Source organism: Silurus meridionalis, chromosome 5 (genome assembly GCF_014805685.1).
Source record: "Silurus meridionalis isolate SWU-2019-XX chromosome 5, ASM1480568v1, whole genome shotgun sequence".
Lineage (NCBI taxonomy): Eukaryota > Metazoa > Chordata > Actinopteri > Siluriformes > Siluridae > Silurus > Silurus meridionalis.
In genome coordinates this window covers 12234626-12257673 of record NC_060888.1, presented here as the reverse complement: position 1 = coordinate 12257673, position 23048 = coordinate 12234626, and the positions used below count along the sequence as shown (strand labels likewise).

The 23048-nt window shown below is 38.7% G+C and overlaps 1 protein-coding gene across 7 annotated transcripts in view; it reads right to left on the bottom strand.

Annotated features, from left to right (window-relative positions):
* diaph2 (diaphanous-related formin 2) overlaps positions 1–23048 on the bottom strand; it is a 288518-nt gene that overhangs the window by 184842 nt on the left and 80628 nt on the right. For all 7 annotated transcript variants that reach the window (XM_046849151.1, XM_046849150.1, XM_046849156.1 and 4 more), the window contains one exon: positions 22840–22954. In XM_046849151.1, coding sequence (XP_046705107.1) covers positions 22840–22954 — 115 coding nt within the window. The remainder of the gene's footprint in view (positions 1–22839; positions 22955–23048) is intronic.

The following is a 23048-nucleotide window of genomic DNA, read 5'->3' as shown; positions in this document are numbered from 1 at the left end:
ATACCAGACAGCTGAGCAGCACAAGACTTTAGGATCCTGGGGAAAATACCATCAGGGCCTGCAGCCTTGTTTTGTTTGAGTTTTTGCAGCTATCTCACCTGGCTAGCCGTCACAGTCAGTGAGGGTGGTGTACTGGTTTCAGTGGAGGATTGTGCTGTGGGTTGTGAGCAGGGATGCTCAGGAGTTGCTGATGATGGTGATGTGGATGTTGATTTAAAAGTGTGAAGACTGGCCTTTTGTGGAACAGCCCAGCTGGAGGTCCTGTGCTGAATCAGTTATAACGCAAATCCAGCTTGTTGGCTCTGTCCAGGCTGCCCCCTGCTGATGGCCTTTAATATTGAAGCCAGTAATCTGCTTCTTTCCTGTCCGCACATCTTTAATGTTGTTTTGCTGAAGTTTACTCTCCAGCTTTTGTTGATACGAGTTCTTGCACTCCCTCAGTCTCACCATCAGTTCCTGCTGTATCCTAATCAGTTCATCCCTGTCACCAGACCCAAAGGCTTTCTTCTTCTTGCATAGCAGTTCTTTCAAGTCGCTGGTGATCCAAGGTTTGTTGTTAAAAATGTTAAAAAATGGCAAATGTGTCATGGTCTATTATTTTAAAGGTAGAACAGTAAAACAGTTTGGGCATAACTCATCACATCACACTCACAGGAACTAAATACCCCGGAAGGAGCATGATTGTGGCAGAATCATGCTATGGGACTCATTCTCTTCAAATGGTGCTGGGACACTATTCAAGATCAATGGATTCACAAATATTTTCAATACCAATCTAATCTGTGTCCACTGTTAGACTGCTGAAGAAACAAACGTTAAAAAATGAAAAATTATATATAAAAAATTTAGACCTTAAAAAAAATTTGCATGCTAGTCAAAACCATTAAGTTGTAGTCAGTGGCATCGATACCAGTGATTAAAAACCTTATCATCAAAAGAAATAATAAAGAAAACGGTCAGATTCAAAACTAAAACATTTTCTTCATGCACACTGTCCTATCACTCTCTGTCTCTTGGGAGCACGTCTAAGTCCTGTCACCCGCAGGATGACCCCAAACTGTCCCTATGTGTCTTTCTGACCTAAGCCCCACAGCAGATGGGCAAACAAGGCATTGATACAGTCTTGAGGGTAAGATTAGAGATCAGAGGTGACTGCATTTATGTCCCCATGCTCAAATCCAACTATCTCTTGCCTTCAAATAAATGTATGAGGTAGTGAATAAATGAGTGACAGTCTGGACAGATTAAAGAGAGAAAAAAACAAAAGACATCTTCTCAGACACTGCATGATATTGATTCTGTCTGTGAACATTTAATTTTTTTCACTAATTAGACTCATAATGTACGTCTAGAACAGTGCCTGCCAAATTTTGGAAACACCTAGTCTTTTAGATTTTTTGAGAAACATATGCATGTTCCTTTTGTTTATAGGCCACAAACTAGGTAATTCATTCATTCATTCATTTCAGCTTACAGCTCTATTATTAGTTAAAGGTGAGGTGGCATTTGGGGGGGGTGGACGACTTCTGTTATGATAATAATAATAATCATCATCATCATCATCATCATTATTATTATTATAATCATTATTATTAATCACTGCTGAATGATTGATGTCTGTCTTGTTCTATAAGGTGTTTCCTGAGCCAATCCACAACCTTCTCCTCTCAGAATAAATAATAATGCTAATAATTATTATTATTGTTGTTATTATTATCATTATTATTTATTATTACTAATCAATCACTGCTAAATACATGTCTGGCTTGTTTCATAAAATGTTTACTGAGGCCATCCGACAACCATCTCCTTACAGAACGTGCATTATCAGTAAGAATTCATCCTATAGTACTATTATACTATTATATATTTTACTATGCCGCTAAATATGCTTTATATGAGTCTAAGGAACAAGAGTTCATATCTACCTTTTGAAATAATATAAAGACAGATTAAGAGACAATCAGAAACACACAGTATAGTAATTTGCATGTTGTCTCGGATTCTCAAAAAATTGCATCCTAGTTTCCTTGCTGAGTGAAAAAACTGGCACACATCATATACACAGGCATACACATGGGTGCTGCATCCAGACTCTGAATCTAGGTCAAAGCATTAAAATTTCACCACAGTCCTCTGAATAGCATGCCACAGGGCCACAGCATACCTGGCTTGCTCTGGCAGATGCTGGCACATCAAAGTGGGAGTGTATGTTGTAGTTCAGCTCAGAATCATAATAAATTCTCTGCCTTTGAATTGTGCTCACGGGAATTGGCTTCGGATTGTTGTGTAACATTAAACAGTACATGGTTTATTGTTTGCTGCACTGTTGTATTGATACAATGACAACAGTGCAACAGCAACAGATGCAATAATAGTGCAATAATACACAGTGGTCAAGACATCAAAAAACAAACAGCACAATAATGCTACAATTAAGCAGTAGACAGAAGGACCAACAACAGACATTGCAGTAATAATATGCTTAAGGAATGGACTAAAAAGATGGAAACTCTGCATCACTAAAGAATCAAAGGAACGCCATTCCTTGCTTTGAGCAAAGAAAATACATACGTTAGGCAAATAAATAATTTTTTTGAGGACCTTTCATAAATAGTTCAGGCATACATTCAATGTTTTTTTTTTTCTCTCAATTTCTCCAAATAAGCTTAATTGGTTGCAGTAATCAGGATTGGCTGTTGTAATGCTTAATTGATTACTTAATACTACTACTCAATGTTTTGTTTTGCTTTTGTGCAGGAAAGAGAAGCATATGTGTGTGCAAAATATATGGTAACATTCCTGAATGATGAACAGAATAAAGCTATTTAAAGAGAGACTTTGTCAGAATTAACAAATTTGTTATGTTGCAAAGTGCAGGCTAATATACAGTATGCAACAATGGATAGCTGATGCAAAAAGGTGACACTTGTGTTATGCTGCATAGCTCCTTCCAATAATGGTGAAATTAATACAATGTAAAGTATATTTTCCTAAAAGAAAAAGACAATTATTCAAAAAATCATCAGAGATTCTGCTGCAGGAAAAACTCAGATGACTGTGAATAATGAGCAGAAAGAATGGTCAGTTGTAGATCCTTGTTTGGAAAGCAAAGCACGATAGAGCTGGTAGGAACAGACGTAGATCTTGAGAGTTAAATTCAAGATTCAAAGAGAAAACAGTTTAATCCAACACTCATTAGGCTTGTGATGGCAAACAGCTCTGTTAGCCAGTTTATATGGTGTGTGTATAGGAAGGTATAAACTGATGAAAGATTGATGTAAGTTATCCACTAGTAAGATTTTTCAATAGGAAATGATGGTATTAATTATAATTATTTATTTAAATGCTCTTTATTTTCTTTTTTAAAATAGTTATCAACAAATGCACAGATGACCTACCAGTGATGCTAATTAACACATATCTTATGGGAAGTAGCAGTTTTTGGGCCGCCTGGAACAATATCCTCTGGCTTAAATATTCAAAAATATACTTTGCATATTGCTTTGCATGCAGACATTTCAGCCTTCCCAAATGCTCAGACAGCAGAAATCACCAACTAAAAAAGGTAAAATACAAAGAGCAGGGAATTGCAATACCTGCAAGATCTGTGAAGCACAAACAAGCAATGGCTGCTTGGAGTATAAGAAATCTGTGAAATGCTCACTACTTCCCTAAACATTGAACATACAAAACAGAATAAAAAGAAATAATAATAATATAATTAAAGCAATAGGCAAAATTTTTACTATTTACCGCCTACCTTTCACAAAGAGAATAGAATAAGTATGCAGACATACAGTAGATAATAAACAGAAATCTGGGTGATCTGCTTAAATTTCATTTTTATGTTTTTCATTTTAAAATCTCTTAAAGATTATTGTCATTTCCAAACACAGAACAATGCATTTAATTAACATTCAATCCAAAAATATTTTTAAGAATATATAGTAACTGCAAGCAGCCATCTGTGGTGCAATGCACCCTTCAAAAACAATGCCTAAAGTGGCTACTTCATGCCATGATACATGGAACAAACTCAACTCCACCCCAAATCAGTGAACAAACTGTGTAGGTTTTGCATAATATAAAAATAAATTGGTCATTTAAATGTGACAAGCTAAATGGCTTATTTGGCAACAAAGGAGGAATCTGAACAAATTTTCTTTTTGTGCAATGTTCAGTCCATCAGACAGACCACTTACATTCTTTAGTGATGAAAAATTTTAATAATAATAAATACAGCCACAAGAGACAATGTCAAGCACCCTTGCAGATAGTGTCCCAGGCAAGTTATATAGAACAATAAATGGACGAGAGACTTTTAGTGTAAAATGTCTAAAAAAACTGATGGCAGCTATATGTTCAAGTAACTAGTATATTATCACAAGTAGGTGGTACAATTTTGAATCTTAAACTTTACTTTAGTGCATTGTTTGCACATAATCTTTAACTATAAGTGACTGTGGCTAGATGGATATTGTGGCTTTTTTTATGAGATGTCAATGAAACCAAGAAAAAAAATGTTCACGCCTCTAATGATAAAGTGCAAACAAAAACAACTGCAGCACTTGTTCTTAGTCCAGAATATATTGCTTTTATGCCTGAACCTAATCATGCACTCACCGCACACTTTATCAGGAACAACACTACACCTGTAGCATGATAATTGTGCCAGAAGTGCCTGAGTATGAGTGAGAATCTCTAGGAATGCTAATGTCCTGAAGCATTCAGACATAACAGTCTCTAGAGTTTACTCAGAAAGGTGCAGTCATTAAAAAAACAACATGTGAGTAGCAGCTCTGTAGACCTTGTTGATGAGAGAAGTCAACAGAAAATGAAAATTGCCCAAATAACCTAGAACCTAATCCTTCAAAACAAATGGCACGTTTTTGTCTTAGAATGATCAGGAAGGCTAGAAAAGGGAAATTGATCAGAGACATTGCACATGCATTGGGCACAGCCATTACATTCAAACAAAAATACATACATAAACCACTAAAATACTAGCAACCAGACATTATACAGGTCAATAGTAAAATTTGATTGTGCGTTCATTTTTACTTCTGTATAGGAGACTAAAGGAAGAAATCTACATTACAGATTTATATTACAGATAAATAACTACATTACAGAAAGAGGCCTGAAAGACTATCACAAAGAAGAATACAACAGGTTGCAGAGTTCATTGGACCATCAGCTTGATGTATTTATTGCAAGCAAGAGACATGCAACCTAATACGAACTTAATGTTAAATGGTAAAAACTTGGATTATCTATTCTTAAAGTTTTGCTCGCCTGAACAATGGGTGGACTGCAGTAAATATCAGTTTAATAATGTTGATTTGCAATGGACTATTGACAGTAAATGCTTTATAACTCCTTTCATCACAGAAATATTGCTAAGATACTGCTAAATATGTCATTATACAATTCAGAAAAAAAAATTATTCATGCCTCTAGGTTGGATTATTGCAGTGCATTACTGCCTGATTGTTCAATTAAATGCATAATCAGAGTCATAATCTATAATCTAAACTATAATTAGAACACATGACCAAACAATCATGCTGCATTGGCTTCCAATCAAATTCCGCATGACCCACCAAATTCACTTTAAATAATGAAAGCAAAAGGCAGCGCTTTCATAGCCCCACAATTATGAAACTGATCAAGACACAGTTTCTGCGTTTAAAGTTGAAAGCATATTTGTTTAGTCAATCCTTTTGTGAATATGTATTTCAATATATTACTTGACAATATGTTGTCAAAAGAGCTTTACAAATAAATTACATTTTATTGAAGTTTAGATTCTGACCCATTGTCTAATGTGTATAGCACAAATATCGACCTTGTCATAATTTAATATAGTAAAACATTATATATAATTTTTACAAGGCATAGTACAAGATGTCTATAACCATGATCTAAAACCACATCAAGTTTGTCTTTACACAATCAGTGTGAAATACACTATATTGCTAAAGGTTTGTGGGCACCCTTTCCTAAAATGTTACCAGAAAGAAAGAAAGAAAGAAAGAAAGAAAGAAAGAACGAAAGAACGAACGAGCGAGCGAGCGAGCGAAGAGCGAGCGAGCGAGCGAAGAGCGAGCGAGCGAGCGAGCGAGCGAGCGAGCGGCGAGCGAGCGAGCGAGCGAGCGAGCGAGCGAGCGGCGAGCGAGCGAGCGATAGATAGATAGATAGATAGATAGATAGATAGATAGATAGACAGACAGACAGACAGACAGACAGACAGACAGACAGACAGACAAAAATGTTTACATTAAGGGATTATACTATATTAAATGTCTGTGGCTGAAGTACAAATAAACTGGTATAAAGCAAATGTTATCCTTTTCAGATGCATATGTTGCAAACAGTGATTAGTTCAGAGCCATAGTTGTATGATGTATGAGTGCCCTCTGCTGCCCTTAGTTCTAGACAAGAAAGGCACCCGAGCACAAATGTGCAGTATAACCAGATATGGACACTGGGGTTATATTGAATACATTGTTTACATTTCACTGATGCTAACTAAATTAATCTTACCTCCTGCATTAGTAAAATTTTTACTCCCATTTGAGGCCATAATTTATACCATCCTTGTTAACTATGCATACTATATGATAAGCAGAGAGACAGACTCTCTCTCTCTCTCTCTCTCTCTCTCTCTCTCTTATTATTATTATTATTATTATTATTATTATTGTTATTGTTATTGAGGGCTTAAGCATCTTGTTTAGATGCCCTTGGTGTGGCTTGGAGTGGCAGTTTGGTGTGGCTAGGATGTGAACTCACAACCCTTAAAAAATTCCAATGCCTTCGCCACTAAGATACCACCAAAACAAGGCAAAACAGAGCCCAAAAGACATACACGCAAAGCATACACACGAAAAAAATGCCCAGTGAGATGGTCCTCCACAAAACATATTTGATGATATTTGACAACCCACAGATGCTTGATATGATAGAGATCTGAGGAATTTGATAGACAAAAAAACAAACTGTTTACCATGTTTCTCAAAGCACTCCTGAACAATTTCTGTAGCACGGCAGAATATGTTATCCTGCTAAAAGAGGCCACTGCCAGTAGAGAATACCATTGCCATCAAGGGCTGTAATTGGCCAGCAACAATGAACATGAATGTCAGGACCCAGCACCCTTTGGCTTCGGAGCAGGACATTGCCCAGAAAAACACACTGACTCAGTCAGCAGAGCATCCTTGTGCATTCACTTTATGAAATAAACGAATCAAATGCACCCAGCCATCAACAGTATATCTTCTATTACTACTGGAGTTTAGACCAGAAAGGCTAGCATTTGCTTCTCATACGCATCAATAAGCCCTGTACCCCCATGACCATGGCATTGTTTAACTAACTGTCCTTCCTTGGACGCTAAGTTCTTAGGTACATTCTGCTAATGTCCCCCACCCCCTTGTCTGCTATAATGATGGCAAGGTCTGGCATTCTAATTCATTTCAAAGGTGTTCAATGGGGTTGAGATTAGAGGCTTGCTCTTGAGATTATCATGTCCTACTTTACTTAACCAGTAATTTAATTTGGAAGCTTGATGTCATAAAACTGCACAATTAATTACAATTCAAATCAATCCAAATTCAATATACTGATATAGACTTTTACCAAGGTTTTGCCCAGCTGTAGGAAGACCATCCACCAGCTTTTCTTAAATTTAATAGAACAATGGCACCAGAAAGAGTCCCACAGATAGACAGTACACACACACACACACACACACACACACACACACACACACACACACATACACACATATATATACATTTAGGGCACTGTATCTAACCGAGTAAAAAAATAAATCACATTGTTACTAAAAAGCAAGCAATAATACAGAACAATACATAACACAATATTTTAGGGAAAACATTTATCTTGCACAGACATAAGTGTGCACTTAAGTTCATCTATTGATTGTCAGAGCCCTAAAACAGTGTGATCTAACAGAATGCAATAATATACATATGTACTATCATGTTTCTGTCAGTTCAGTGAGTTTATACAATACAATCATAGTTACAACTTGGAAATGTATGAATTTATGAAATAGAATGCTTATATAACTACCAGAATATTGCTTTTCAACACCACAATCTACTCCCAACACCCCCTCTCCCACACACACACACACACACACACACACACACACACACACACACACACACACACACACACACACACACACAAAACCCCAGTTTAATAGTGCAACAGAGGTCACAGAGGTCTGCAAGTGAGCCCTAGTAACGGGCACGTCCAGCAAAATGTGTGGATTGTAATTCTCTAGTTGTTCTTACACAATAATTAGGTTGATTCTCAATTGTAAGCCTAGAGCTACATTAAACAGCCTGTAGTTGTTAAGGGTTAATTAATTGCCAGTTGTGCGAGAGCTATTTATTTGTTAGTTTATTTGTTTAACTTTTATATTAGCTTATTGATTCTAGACTAACGTTTGCACCCATAAAACTTCACTTCTTTTAAACAAAATGTTTTTCATGTTCTTGAGAAATACCAGCAAATCAACACATACAGTAAACTAAAAACTGCCTGTGTTTTATATGCACTATCATAGCATGTCATGTATTTGATTCTTCTTGAAATAAACCATCTGCCTATTCACACAGCAGAAAAGATTTTATATCTCTAGATTGCCACCTACACATGGCAGTAGTGATACATATTAAAATATATAGTCCATATGATGACACATTTCTAGCAATAGATATCAAGTTTACATGCTCTATCAGAGGCCAGTTACCATAGGGACAGGCACATGAATAAAAAGCAGGTTGGAGTGAAGCACAAAAGCCCTTTAAGCAATGTGGATCTCTGAGCATGGTAAAAAGCGAGAACTGCTGTTCATGTAGCCAGTCACCAAGCAGCATACAAGGGAATCAATCAGTCCTGCAGGTTAGGAGAAAACTGTGTTCTCATTGGTGCAATTTAGCAGTGTTGCCATATCACTTAATTTACAGTTATTGGTACCTGTTGCTAATATATGCAAATATTGTGTTAATATTTTTGCAATTATCTATTGAGCCACTACTGTGCAGTGCAATGCATTAAATCATGTAGCTATAGGCTATACAGCTTTAGGTAATGTTTATACCAACCACTAAAAATGTCCTGTGAAATAGCGTCAATAAGCTGCCTCATTCGTGTGGCACTCTTGTAGGCATACCTGATATATTTAAAAAAACAAATACAGTCGAACCCACTTATCTCGACCTCGGTTAACTCGCCAACCCTATTAAGTCGACGTTTTTGAAGTGGAACCCCCATATTCTCACTTTGTCTTAGCATTTTCTAATTGGTTATGTCGAATATTTTATGTCGCCGAACCCTAATATCTCGAGCACAAGGGGGGCAAAATTTGCCACTTAACATCGGTTATGTCAGGAATCCCCCTGCCACCCCCCCTTCAGCGGCTGTCAAACCTCAGCATTCCCCAAAGCACCCTGCTTCTATTCCCGTGCGTGCCCCACCTGCACAAAGCTCGTCGCAGTCATGCTCGTGATCGTATGTGTTGGTTCATGTCAGTCGGTATAATCGCGTATACGTATGCCGCTACGTACCCTTCTTCTCGGACTCCGCATTCTCTCAACGGCACCCCGGATTACCCCGATCCTGCTGTTTTCCATGTTCACGCCCTCTGCACCACGTTTATCCGTTGCTGCTTTCACAGAACTTCGTGGACCGTGCTCCCGGAGCGCACCACTGGATATTACTGCTTCGCTACAAGTATTGGTGGATTATCTCCTGAGTATTCTCAATAAACTTTGTTTGCGTTTACTTCGGCTTCCGCCTCCTTATCCGCATTACAGGTTATCTCGATCCGCATGACCAATCAAACAAATCGTGGCAACGCTGTTGTGTAAAAAAACGGCAAAAACACGTGCATGCACATTCTCATTTAATAACGCACATCATTGTAACGGGAGAAGCCGAAAGAAAGAAAGAAAGAAAGAAATCTCAATACTTTGTTATATAGCCTTTGTTGGCAATGACCGAGATCAGACGTTTTTTGTAAGTCTCCACAAGGTTTTTACACACTGTTGCTGGTAGTTTGGCCCATTCCTCCATGCAGATCTCCACTAGAGCAGTGATGTTTTGGGGCTGTCGCTGGGCAACACAGATTTTCAACTCCCTCCAAAGATTTTCTATGGGGTTGAGATCTGGAGACTGGCTAGGCCACTACAGGACCTTGAAATGCTTCTTACGAAGCCACTCCTTCATTGCCCAGGTGGTGTGTTTGGGATCATTGTCATGCTGAAACACCCAGCCACGTTTCATCTTCAATGCCCTTGCTGATGGAAGGAGGTCTTCACTCAAAATCTCACGATACATGAACATTCATTCTTTCCTTTACACAGATCCATCGTCCTGGTCCCTTTGCAGAAAAACAGCAAAGCATGATGTTTCCACCCACATGCTTCACAGTAGGCATGGTGTTCTTTGGTTGCAACTCAGCATTCTTTCTCCTCCAAACACGACAAGTTGAGATTTAACCAAGAAGTTCTATTTTGGTTTGGTTTTTTTTTTTTGGCTTACCTATTGCTGATTCAGCCTTCCCAGCCTGGTGCAGGTCTACAATTTTGTTTCTGGTGTCCTTTGACAGCTCTTTGGTCTTGGCCATAGTGGAGTTTGGAGTCTGATTGTTTGAGGTTGTGGACTGATAACAAGTTCAAACAGGTGCGATTAATACAGGTAACAAGTGAACAACAGAGGAGCCTCTTAAAGAAGAGGTTATAGGTCTGTGAGAGCCAGAAATCTTGTTTTTTGTGGGTGACCAAATAGTTTCTTTCCACCATAATTTGCAAATAAATTCTTTAAAAATCAGACAATGTGATTTACGAGGATTTTGTCTCTCATAGTTAAAGTGTACCTATGATGAAAATTACAGGCCTCTCTCATCTTTTTAAGTGGGAGAACTTGCACAATTGGTGGCTAACTAAATACTTTTTTGCCCCACTGTACACTTAGTAAGCAGTAATCCGAAATGTGGATTGTTTTAGGTATCTTTCGAAATATATTGAGTACTTACAGTGAGGAAAATAAGTATTTGAACACCCTGCTATTTTGCAAGTTCTCCCACTTAGAAATCATGGAGGGGTCTGAAATTGTCATCGTAGGTGCATGTCCACTGTGAGAGACATAATCTAAAAAAGAAATCACAATGTATGATTTTTTAACTATTTATTTGTATGATACAGCTGCAAATAAGTATTTGAACACCTGAGAAAGTCAATGTTAATATTTGGTACAGTAGCCTTTGTTTGCAATTACAGAGGTCAAACGTTTCCTGTAGTTTTTCACCAGGTTTGCACACACTGCAGGAGGGATTTTGGCCCACTCCTCCACACAGATCTTCTCTAGATCAATCAGGTTTCTGGCCTGTCGCTGAGAAACACGGAGTTTGAGCTCTCTCCAAAGATTCTCTATTGGGTTTAGGTCTGGAGACTGGCTAGGCCACGCCAGAACCTTGATATGCTTCTTACAGAGCCACTCCTTGGTTATCCTGACTGTGTGCTTCGGGTCATTGTCATGTTGGAGGACCCAGCCTCGACCCATCTTCAATGCTCTAACTGAGGGAAGAAGGTTGTTCCCCAAAATCTCGCAATACATGGCACCGGTCATCCTCTCCTTAAAACAGTGCAGTCGCCCTGTCCCATGTGCAGAAAAACACCCCCAAAGCATGATGCTACCACCCCCATGCTTCACAGTAGGGATGGTGTTCTTGGGATGGTACTCATCGTTCTTCTTCCTCCAAACACGTTTAGTGGAATTATGACCCAAAAGTTCTATTTTGGTCTCATCTGACCACATGACTTTCTCCCATGACTCCTCTGGATCATCCAAATGGTCATTGGCAAACTTAAGATGTGCCTGGACATGTGCCGGTTTAAGCAGGGAAACCTTCCGTGCCATGCATGATTTCAAACCATGACGTCTTCGTGTATTACCAAAGAGTAACCTTGGAAACGGTGGTCCCAGCTTTTTCAGGTCATTGACCAGCTCCTCCCGTGTAGTTCTGGCCTGATTTCTCACCTTCCACAGGATCATTGAGACCCCACGAGGTGAGATCTTGCATGGAACCCCAGTCTGAGGGAGATTGACAGTCATGTTTAGCTTCTTCCATTTTCTACTGATTGCTCCAACAGTGGACCTTTTTTCACCAAGCTGCTTGGCAATTTCCCCGTAGCCCTTTCCTGCCTTGTAGACGTGTACAATTTTGTCTCTAGTGTCTTTGGACAGCTCTTTGGTCTTGGCCATGTAGGGCTGCACGATTCTTGCTAAAATGTGAATCACAATTTTTCTCCATGGGAATTGAGATCACGATTCTCTCACACGATTCTCATGTTTTCAACCAAAACATTTATTGCACTCAAATAAAAACAGTGCTACACAGGATTTTCAAGTATAATAAAGTGCTGGTTTTAAACGTAACAAAAAATAGTCTATTTCTCTTGTTTTAGACCCCTTAAGGTGAGTAACTTTAAAGCTGTTAAACACAAACAATGAAATGTTAACATTGATAAATAAAAATAATTAAAATAAATAGCACCTGCGCTTTTTGTAAACTCCAACAGGCCAACCTTAAAACTTAAACTTTAAAGGTTCTTGGCCAAGAACACTAAGCGATCAACACTTTGAGGCTTCAGGGAGGAACGCCTTAAAGAAGGCTCCATAGTTCGACTTGACCAGAAGTCTGATGTAGCCGCGAAGTAATTTGCATTTTGCAGTTCTTTCTCGACTGTCATGCGACACTGAGTATATAGACCTGGTAACGCAACGGATGAAAAATAGTTGCGAGAGGGCAGACAGTAGCGCTTGTGTAAAGTCTTTATCATTGCCTTAAATCCCTCGTTTTCAGCAGTGTTTATAGGAGCCATGTCTTTAGCTAGGTGATAAGCGATGGCGTTTGTTATGTCTTTGTGCCGCTGGGAACTTGAGGGGTATGGGGATGCACCGTGTAATGTCTGAGTTATTGAAGTTTGTGTGGTCTGGCGGCTGGTATTTTTTGGTGTGGCTCCCTTGTCTTTCATGGCTAACTCGTACTGTATTTTGTGGTGACGTCTGAGGTGGTTGTAGAGATTGGTGGTGTTACCTTGCGGGGCTGCCACAATGCCAAAGCACTGCTTACAGATTACGACTCGTTGCGCATCATCGTCAGGTTTAAACCCGAAAATCTTCCACACGGTGCAATGTGCTCCTTTTTTCCTTACCAATGTTGCTGCATCGTCGCCACCAGGAATTTCCGAACTGGCGCTCATTTTTTCCTCTCTTTTGAATGAAACCAATGTTACCGCTCTAAATCCACCAATGTATTCGGGTCTGCCGCTTTGATACACGTCACGTGAGTGACAGCAGAACGCCGCAAATAAGGACGAGTGAGCAGAGAAACGATCGGGTCTGATTGGTGAATAAATAGGGTTTGGTTTTACACAGTGTGAGTAAGTTTGACTGATATAGCATCTTAGATTGTTGTAAGTAAATACGTGAACACGTGAATGCACCATCTGAATACAGGGAAATACTATATATGCACGTGAATCGCCGTCATTTAAAAAGAAGATCGAATGTATGTATGAATCGAGATCGTGATTCATTTTTCGATTAATCGTGCAGCCCTATGGCCATGTTAGTAGTTGGATTCTTACTGATTGTATGGGGTGGACAGGTGTCTTTATGCAGCTAACGACCTCAAACAGGTGCATCTAATTTAGGATAATAAATGTAGTGGAGGTGGACATTTTTAAGGCAGACTAACAGGTCTTTGAGGGTCAGAATTCTAGCTGATAGACAGGTGTTTAAATACTTATTTGCAGCTGTATCATACAAATAAATAGTTTAAAAATCATATATTGTGATTTCGGGATTTTTTTTTTTTTAGATTATGTCTCTCACAGTGGACATGCACCTACGATGACAATTTCAGACCCCTCCATGATTTCTAAGTGGAAGAACTTGCAAATTAGCAGGGTGTTTAAATACTTATTTTCCTCACTTGTAAATGACAATTGTTCCCATCCACTGGGCATGAAAACACACTGACTGGTGCATGTTCTGCTTTACTGTTATGTGTTTTGTGCTAGCCCAACACCTAATTTTACTTTGTGGTGTGTTTTTACCAGACCACCTGCCAGGCCAGTTTAGAAAATACATTTTTGCATCAGACTGGCTGACTGAGTCTCATTGACCTGAATGATTACTTTCCTGTAGCATTCCCATACAAAACTGGTCTGGGCCTATGTTTACTCCTCCCTCCCCAGCTGCCTACAACACACAGCACTTTATTAGGAACACTGTGCATACCGGTCTATCAAGTCAACAGATTAAACCATAATTCCCAATCTACACACTGCTCGCTCTCTCTCTCACCCAATCATAGAAAAAGAGAATTATGTGCAAGTGTTGTTTGTGGATTACAGCTCTGCCAACATGATTGTCCTCACACCTCTGTGAAAAAAACTCCAGACTTTCTGTTCAGACACCCCTAGATGGTAAGGGTATGAAAACGCAAATCTTCCACAGCCCCCTGCTGTACTCTCTATACACCACTGACTGAAAAAAAAGCAACACATAGCTGAGAAAGTTTGCCAATGAAACAATAGTGGTAGGCTTAATCACTAGCAATGACGAGAAGGCCAACAAGAAACCCATGTCTCCTTCACATGGTGTCACAAAACAATCTCTCCCTGATCGTCATCAAGGTTAAGAAGATTATCATTAACTATGAGAGAAAACAAGTGAGGAAACACAGTCCTCAGATGATCAATAAGGCCACAGTTTCAAAATAAGTTAGGGTTCATCTCAAAGGTAACCTCTCCTGGACAACCCACACAAAGAGCTTGGTGACCAGAGTGCACAAGTCACTCTATCACATACAACGCCTTTTTTGTCTGACAGATTTCTATTTTTCAAATGCATCATCACAAATAACATTTGTGTAATTCATTTTAAGCTTCTTAGTTTCATGATAACTTTAAATGATTGCTTTATACTGATGGATTTACATGTAATTACTTATGTCTCAGGGTTTTTTAGTCCAAAAAGTTAGGCTCGATAAAATAAAAAAGAAACATGTAGCATGTGTCAAATGCAATGAACATGGGAATCATCAGGACTGCTTACCTCTACAATGCTACAGAAATCCAAATTGATATTTAAAAATAAAGGAATACAAATGAAAATGTAAATGAATTAATTGTGCACATGCCTGAACTAATAATTAAATAAAGCAGCCTTTGAATTAATTATAACACTCTTTGGATAAATGACTAGGAGTATATTACCACTGTTCCAGATACTTCCAGATCTGTAAATTTGAAAGGACATTAGCTATGCATGGCCCTCTGTGGGTCCCAACACAGATATTCTATAAGATACATGGCTGGACCATTTCAAAACATTAATGCTTTTTTTTGCTGAGGCTATTTTCTTGTTAATTTGAATGTGTGCTTTGGATCATTGTTATGTTGAACGGTGAAAATCTTCTTCAACTTCATCTTTCTAGCATATATCAGAATTGTCTGTGACAAAATGTACAAAATAAGAGCTATTAATTAATTTCCCTATCTTTACTAAAGCACCAGGTCCAATTGAAGGAAAGAAGACCCAGACCAGCACCAACAGAGGTTTCGCTCTGTTTGATTGGTCAGCCATTTGTGTTAGAGCTGGAGCATTTAGGCACACTAATACTAGTGAGGATGGTGGAGTGGGTTAAAGCCAGCCTCCATCGTCACTGGGCAGAGCATTCCAGATGTTTGAACTATTTGACAGGAGAGCCATCCTCTCTCTCTCTCTCTCTCTCTCTCTATATATATATATATATCCTTTATATCCTTTAATTCAATTCTTCTTTAAAATCCAAACAATGCCTCAGTTAAAGAGAACAGTGAAATATAACACTAACACATTTATATGTTATATTTTAGGGCATATATTTGCGCTAAAATTTATTGAGGATTTCAACAATAAAGGAAACCTTTCAGCATCAGGCAAGAATATGGTATAAATTGCAGGCATAGATCTTATTTTAACACAGTCAAAAAGCTAAAGCACTAGATTCTATTTTTCAAAAGAAGTTGCTGAATGCTCATGCTGAATTCTCAACCCACAGGTGAATCTGATTTGAGTCCATAAATCAAAATATAGGCAAAATCACTGATTCATTCTACAATTAAAAAGCATCTAGAAAAAATGTAAACAACATAGTGGCAGAAAGGGTAAAAAAAAAAAATAAACAAATAAACAAAAAAGGGGGGGAGAAGACACCAGCTTCGGAGTACAGAACAGGTTTGTACAGGGATGGACAAACAGAAACAGTAGTAATTGAATACATGAAATGCAGATGAATCTTTTTTCAGTAGCACAAGAAAGAGTAAAAGAGGGAGAAAGATAACCTTTAGTAATGTTTATCAGTATAAAGCTTTTCCTGTAGACAGTCCGAGTGAGCTGCAGGTCAAACATCAGAGAAACCTCATCCATATTTATGATTTGGTGCGGCCCGATTCAGTGGGAGCGCATCTGATTTAATATAAAGAGTTTCAATGGTTCACCTTAAACCCTTCGGCAATTTCATTGGTCTAATGTTATTAGGTTCAGTTTTTTTGTCTTAAAGTTGGTAAAACCAGGAAAAACCCAGGAAAAATCCATATATTAGCCACTTCATTGTTTAAGCCGCAGGGTTCAAAGCGTGGGAAAAAAGTAGCAGCTTATAGTCCGGAAAATACGGTAACTACAAAATACAGCAGCCACACCATGTATTAAAATAAACTACTGTTGTTTTTTTTTTGTATTTTAAAAATACTAAAAAATACTTTTAAAAGGGAGCATTAAATCTTTTTGCAAACCTTTCATCAATTGGCTTATTTGATCTTTGGTGTAATAGTAAATATGCAAACAATGTTTGATATCAACAGCTTTTCTTAAGGCAAATCACGTAATAAATCTGACATATGCAACCAGATAACAGATCAAATATTCACATACATATCCCTGTGATCTCCTAGATCAAGGTTAGTTTTAAAGTAACAGTTTAATGTTTAACAGTTACAGTTTAACAGTGACTCATAATTGCATCCTAATTTAGTTACTTTTTATTTGGTAATGAAGGGCTACTTTGCATAAGCAACACTGACTCAATGACAAACAAGTCATTCATAAGAAGAACTGATGGCACCTGTATAAATACCAACTAGTTTCTAACTAATTAATCATTTGATTGTTAATCATAAATATAATAATATACTATGTATCAGGCAGTCATTTATGCAATGGTATGCACAATCATGATCCTACTAAACACTCCCACTGCTTTGGCAATCAAATATTCTTTGGAACAGTATTGAGCAATCAAATATTCTTCCATATGGATTAATTTTCTGCTCTGATCTCTCCAAGTCTGGACAAACTACTGAGTTGGCATCAATCAGAGGCCGCATTTTTATGGTGTCACTTCTTACAAAGTATTTTACAGTATTTTAAAACTAGAAAAATACAAAACAATTGTGTCTTTTGTACTAACATTAGTTTGATACAAAAAAAAAAAAACCCTATCAAATACAAATAACAAAATACTATTTTATTTTTAAAATACAGATTTTAAATACATGTATCATAAATACTGCCCATCCCTGGTCATGGGAAATACAGCTGCACCAGCTTGACTCTTTAAACCAATTCAGTCAAGATGCAGTCAAGTTGAAGAGAAGAAAGAAAAAATAAATGTTCTACCAGCATATATTTAGCAGTTCAATTTGAACTCACTATAGAAACAAAAAAGCAATTCTGCAGACAAATGAACCTGTGCATCAGCACTAACTTCTTTGCCAGCTGCTTTGAATTCAAATGGGTGGTAATATTGCATCTGTAAGGTCTTAAGAAAAATTAAAAAACTATACCACTACCTTGACAATTGAAGGAGATTGATGTGCAATGTCTATAAATAAATAAAAATACAACAAACTGGTGTTTGTTAGACCAGGTATGGTAGTTGACTAATACTGTATATTTCTAATTGCCACTGTGATAATTCAAATAATAATGTATAATGTATAGTATACAAAAAAAACAAAAGTGAAGCAAATAGTACTAAAAGCAGGCACAATGGACATAAAATATTTTCACACTCCTGTTAAAATTGCAGGTTTTTTGTGACTAATAATGAATAATTAAATAATTAAAGTATTAGGGGGAAAAAATATTTACCTAAGTTTATTTTTCTACCAAGATAAATAAAAGTGACGTTTTAAATGTATTTAAATGTACAATGATTGTAAAATATTTTAGACTAGACAGGCAAGAATTTTTCCTGAACTTAAAAAAAAATTCATTTTGCTTTAATGGACCAATATGAACTTTGCTTTGAAGTAGTGAGGTGCAAAGTCCCTACTTAGCTTGGGCATGATGAAGAGGCTAATCCAAACTCTACTGAAGAGAGAGACAATTATATTATGAAAATCTTGTAAATGATGCTATAGACATTGTATCCGCTATCATTATTTTCCTCCATCCTTCATTAATCTAAGTTTTATTATGATTATGTCCTTAAATAGTATAACATGAGTAAACTATTAACACACATTTATTATTACACATAAGTATTTAGACCAATTACTCAATATTTAGTTGAAGCAAGGTTGGTTAGATGGGGACTGTCGGTGGACAGCCACTTTCAGGTCTCTCCAGAGATATTTAATAGGGTTCAAGTCAGGGCTCTGTCAGGACATTCACAGAGTTCCCCCTAAGCCACTCCTGCATGATCTTAGCTGTGTGCTTAGGGATGTCATGTAGGAAGATGAACCTTTGGCCCAGACTGAGGTCCTGAGCGCTCTAAAACAGGTTTTTCTTGAGAATTTCCCTGTACTTTGCTTCATTCAGCTTTACGTCAACCCTGAACAGGTGCCCAGTACCTGCTGCAGAGAAACATCCCCACAGCATGATGCTGCTATTGTCATGCTTCACTGTTGACTGGGATGGTTTTTGGGCAGGTAATGAGTGGTGAAGGGCTGCCTCCAGAAACAATGTTTAGAACGGAGGCAAAACAGTTACAGTGAGGAAAATAAGTATTTGAACACCCTGCTATTTTGCAAGTTCTCCCACTTAGAAATCATGGAGGGGTCTGAAATTGTCATCGTAGGTGCATGTCCACTGTGAGAGACATAATCTAAAAAAAAAAATCCAGAAATCACAATGTATGATTTTTTTTAACTATTTATTTGAATGATACAGCTGCAAATAAGTATTTGAACACCTGAGAAAGTCAATGTTAATATTTGGTGCAGTAGCCTTTGTTTGCAATTACAGAGGTCAAACGTTTCCTGTAGTTTTTCACCAGGTTTGCACACACTGCAGGAGGGATTTTGGCCCACTCCTCCACACAGATCTTCTCTAGATCAGTCAAGTTTCTGGCCTGTCGCTGAGAAACACGGAGTTTGAGCTCCCTCCAAAGATTCTCTATTGGGTTTAGGTCTGGAGACTGGCTAGGCCACGCCAGAACCTTGATATGCTTCTTACAGAGCCACTCCTTGGTTATCCTGGCTGTGTACTTCGGGTCATTGTCATGTTGGAAGACCCAGCCTCTACCCATCTTTAATGCACTAACTGAGGGAAGGAGGTTGTTCCCCAAAATCACGCTATACATGGCCCCGGTCATCCTCTCCTTAATACAGTGCAGTCACCCTGTCCCATGTGCAGAAAAACACCCCCAAAGCATGATGCTACCACCCCCATGCTTCACAGTAGGGATGGTGTTCTTGGGATGGTACTCATCATTCTTCTTCCTCCAAACACATTTATTGGAATTATGACCCAAAAGTTCTATTTTGGTCTCATCTGACCACATGACTTTCTCCCATGACTCCTCTGGATCATCCAAAGTGTCATTGGCAAACTTAAGACGTGCCTGGACATGTGCTGGTTTAAGCAGGGGAACCTTCCGTGCCATGCATGATTTCAAACCATGACATCTTAGTGTATTACCAACAGTAACCTTGAAAACGGTGGTCCCAGCTCTTTTCAGGTCATTGACCAGCTCCTCCCATGTAGTTCTGGGCTGATTTCTCACCTTCCTTAGGATCATCGAGACCCCACGAGGTTAGATCTTGCATGGAGCCCCAGTCCAAGAGAGCCAAGATGGCCTTAAAGACAGCAAGGGCAAAACTGCCCGTGCCATTAGAGAGGCGACGCGTGCACATGCCCAGAGAATCCACAGGCACTTCCAGGACAGCGGAAACACCCGGTGCTTGTGGCAGGGCATCGAGGCGATCACGAACTACAACTTTACCTGCTTGTGACTGTGATGCCTCCCTCCCAGATGCGCCCTTTCAGATATGCCCAATTCAAGGTGCAAAACAATATGGCGGCGAGGAAGGCCACCCCTCCTTCCAGTGACCAGGTGCTCTGTCTAACCACAGCTGAAGTGAGGAAAACTCTATGCAAAGTTAACCCACAGAAGTCTGCTGGACCAGACAACAGTCCTGGCAGAGTGCTAAAAAAATTTGCAAAACAGCTAGCAGATGTCTTTACCAATATCTCCCTGAGTAGCGCCGTTGTAACTACGTGCCTCAAGACAAGACCATCATCTCCATGCTAAAAAAGTCTACAGTCTGCCTGCCTCAATGACTATCGGTCCCATCGCACTCACACCCATCGTGATGAAGTGCTTCAAGAGGCTCATCATGAGGCACATCAAGACCCAGCTTCCACATTCACTGGACCTCATGCAGTTTGCGGATCGTCCAAACCGTTCCATGGACGATGCTATCTCCACAACCCTTCATCTGGCCCTTACCCACCTGGACAATAAGGACTTATATGTACAAATGCTGCATAGCTCAGCATTCAACATTATCATCCCTCATTACCTGATTAAGAAGCTGAGCCTACTGGGCCTGAAAACCTCCCTCTGTAATTGAATCGTGGACTTACTGACTGAGAGACCTCAGTCAGTCCGGATCGTAAACAGCATCTTCAGCACAACCACACTGAGCACCGTGGCCCCTCAGGGCTGTGTGCTCAGTCCACTGCTGTTCAATTTGCTGACTTATGACTGTGTAGCAATGCTCGAATCACTTCATCAAGTTTGCCATTGACACGACCGTGGTGGGACTCATCAGCAGGAACGATGAGTCAGCATACAGAGAGGAGGTGTACCAGTTAACAGCCTGGTGTAGAGCCAACAACCTGCCTCTGAACGTTTACAAAACTAAAGAGATAGTTGTTGATTTCAGGAGAACACAAACATTCTCCACTGATCATCGATGGATCCTCCATGGAGATTGTCAAGAGCACCAAATTCTACTAAAGCCCACTCTACTTCCAGAGAAAGCTAAGAAAAAATCTTCTCTCTCCCTCGCTCCTTTACAACACACACTGCATCTGCAAAGCCAACAGCATTGTGGACACAACCACTCTTCACCCTCCTGCCATCAGGAAAGTGGTTCCGAAACATTCGGGCCGCCACATCCAGACTGTGCAACAGTTTCTTCCCTCAAGCCATCAGGCTTCTCAACACAGAACTGAACTGAAACTCACGCACACACACTCAACTATGTGACTAAACTGTGTTACTGATCTGTACAACCCGGACTCAACACACACTCGTACTTACTTCACACATCCATGCCTCAGCACCACCGATATCACTTCATTATTACAAACTGTTTTACATGCTGTTTACATGCTGTTCTTGCACATCTTTTTGACTGCTGCTATTGCTGTTTTGCACAAACCCTTTTGTTTACATTTTGTTTAATTACAAGGTACACTCCTGTACTCAGTTCTGTACACACTGCACTGTATGAGATACAATAGATTTACTTGCAGTGCTATTTCATGTTTTGTGTATTTCTCCTACACTGTCTTGTGTTGTCCTACACTGTCCATAAGGGCACTGTTTGCACAAGGTTGCATATGATGCACTTCATGTGTTATTTAGCTTTATGTTGTTAAATGTAGCACCAGGATTCTGGACGAACGTTCTCTCATTTCATTGTGTACTGCGTCAGCTATATATGATTGAAATGACAATAAAAGCTTCTTGACTTGACTTAAGGCACATTTTTTAATACATTTACAGACATTTCTTGTCATTATTGTGTACTGAGGGTAGATTATTGAGAACAAAAAAATAAATCTGAACAACTGTAAAATCACGTTGCAAAATAAAACTGAAAAAAGTCAAGAGGGTTTGAATACTTTCTGGATGCACTTGTTCTTCACTTGACCTTGCAAATGAGCATGATAGAAACTTGTAAAATTGTAAATCACTCTGGATAAGAGTGTCTGTCAAACACCATTAATGTAAATTTTACTGTCCAATTTTTCTTGGACAAGAAAATGTAATGTAAAAATATAAATATGTCTAGATAAACAAAAGTTAAAAATAAAACAGAATGGAATGAAACAGTTGTAACAATCTGTGCCCTCCTACACTAGAAAGCACTGCAGAAAGTCAGCCAAACTAGGTATGTGGTGACTCCCACTTTGCATCTACCCATCCTCCATCTACCCCATTTAACTCATTGAGAACAGCATATACAGTACAGGAACATGTTCGGGAAAACACCTTCACACTAGCAAAGAAACACACATATGTTCTGTTGTAATTACACATGAGTCTTCACTAAAACTCTGCTTTAGTGTAAGAGTTAAAATCACAGCTTTATAAAAATAAAACAAAAAGTTAATTTCACATTGGTTAAGATGAAAGCTGTTGAACATCTCATGCAACATCGTAAATAAAGTCTGTGTGCGTGTAATTAGTGGAAAAGAGTAAAAAAAAAAAAACTGCCTGTTTACCTCTGGACTTGGATGAGAAAGTAAGTGAGAGTTGGGCAAATAGGTCTGAACTTTCTAATTTTTCCTCTCTGGCTTTGATCCAAAAGCAATTCTCTGTCATCTCCTGAGGCACTATCTGCAAGAACAGAAAAAAATACATTGAAACTTTCATGTAAAAAAAGCAAATTCAGAGTAATTACTTACAAATTGTATCCCACATCCCCTAAACT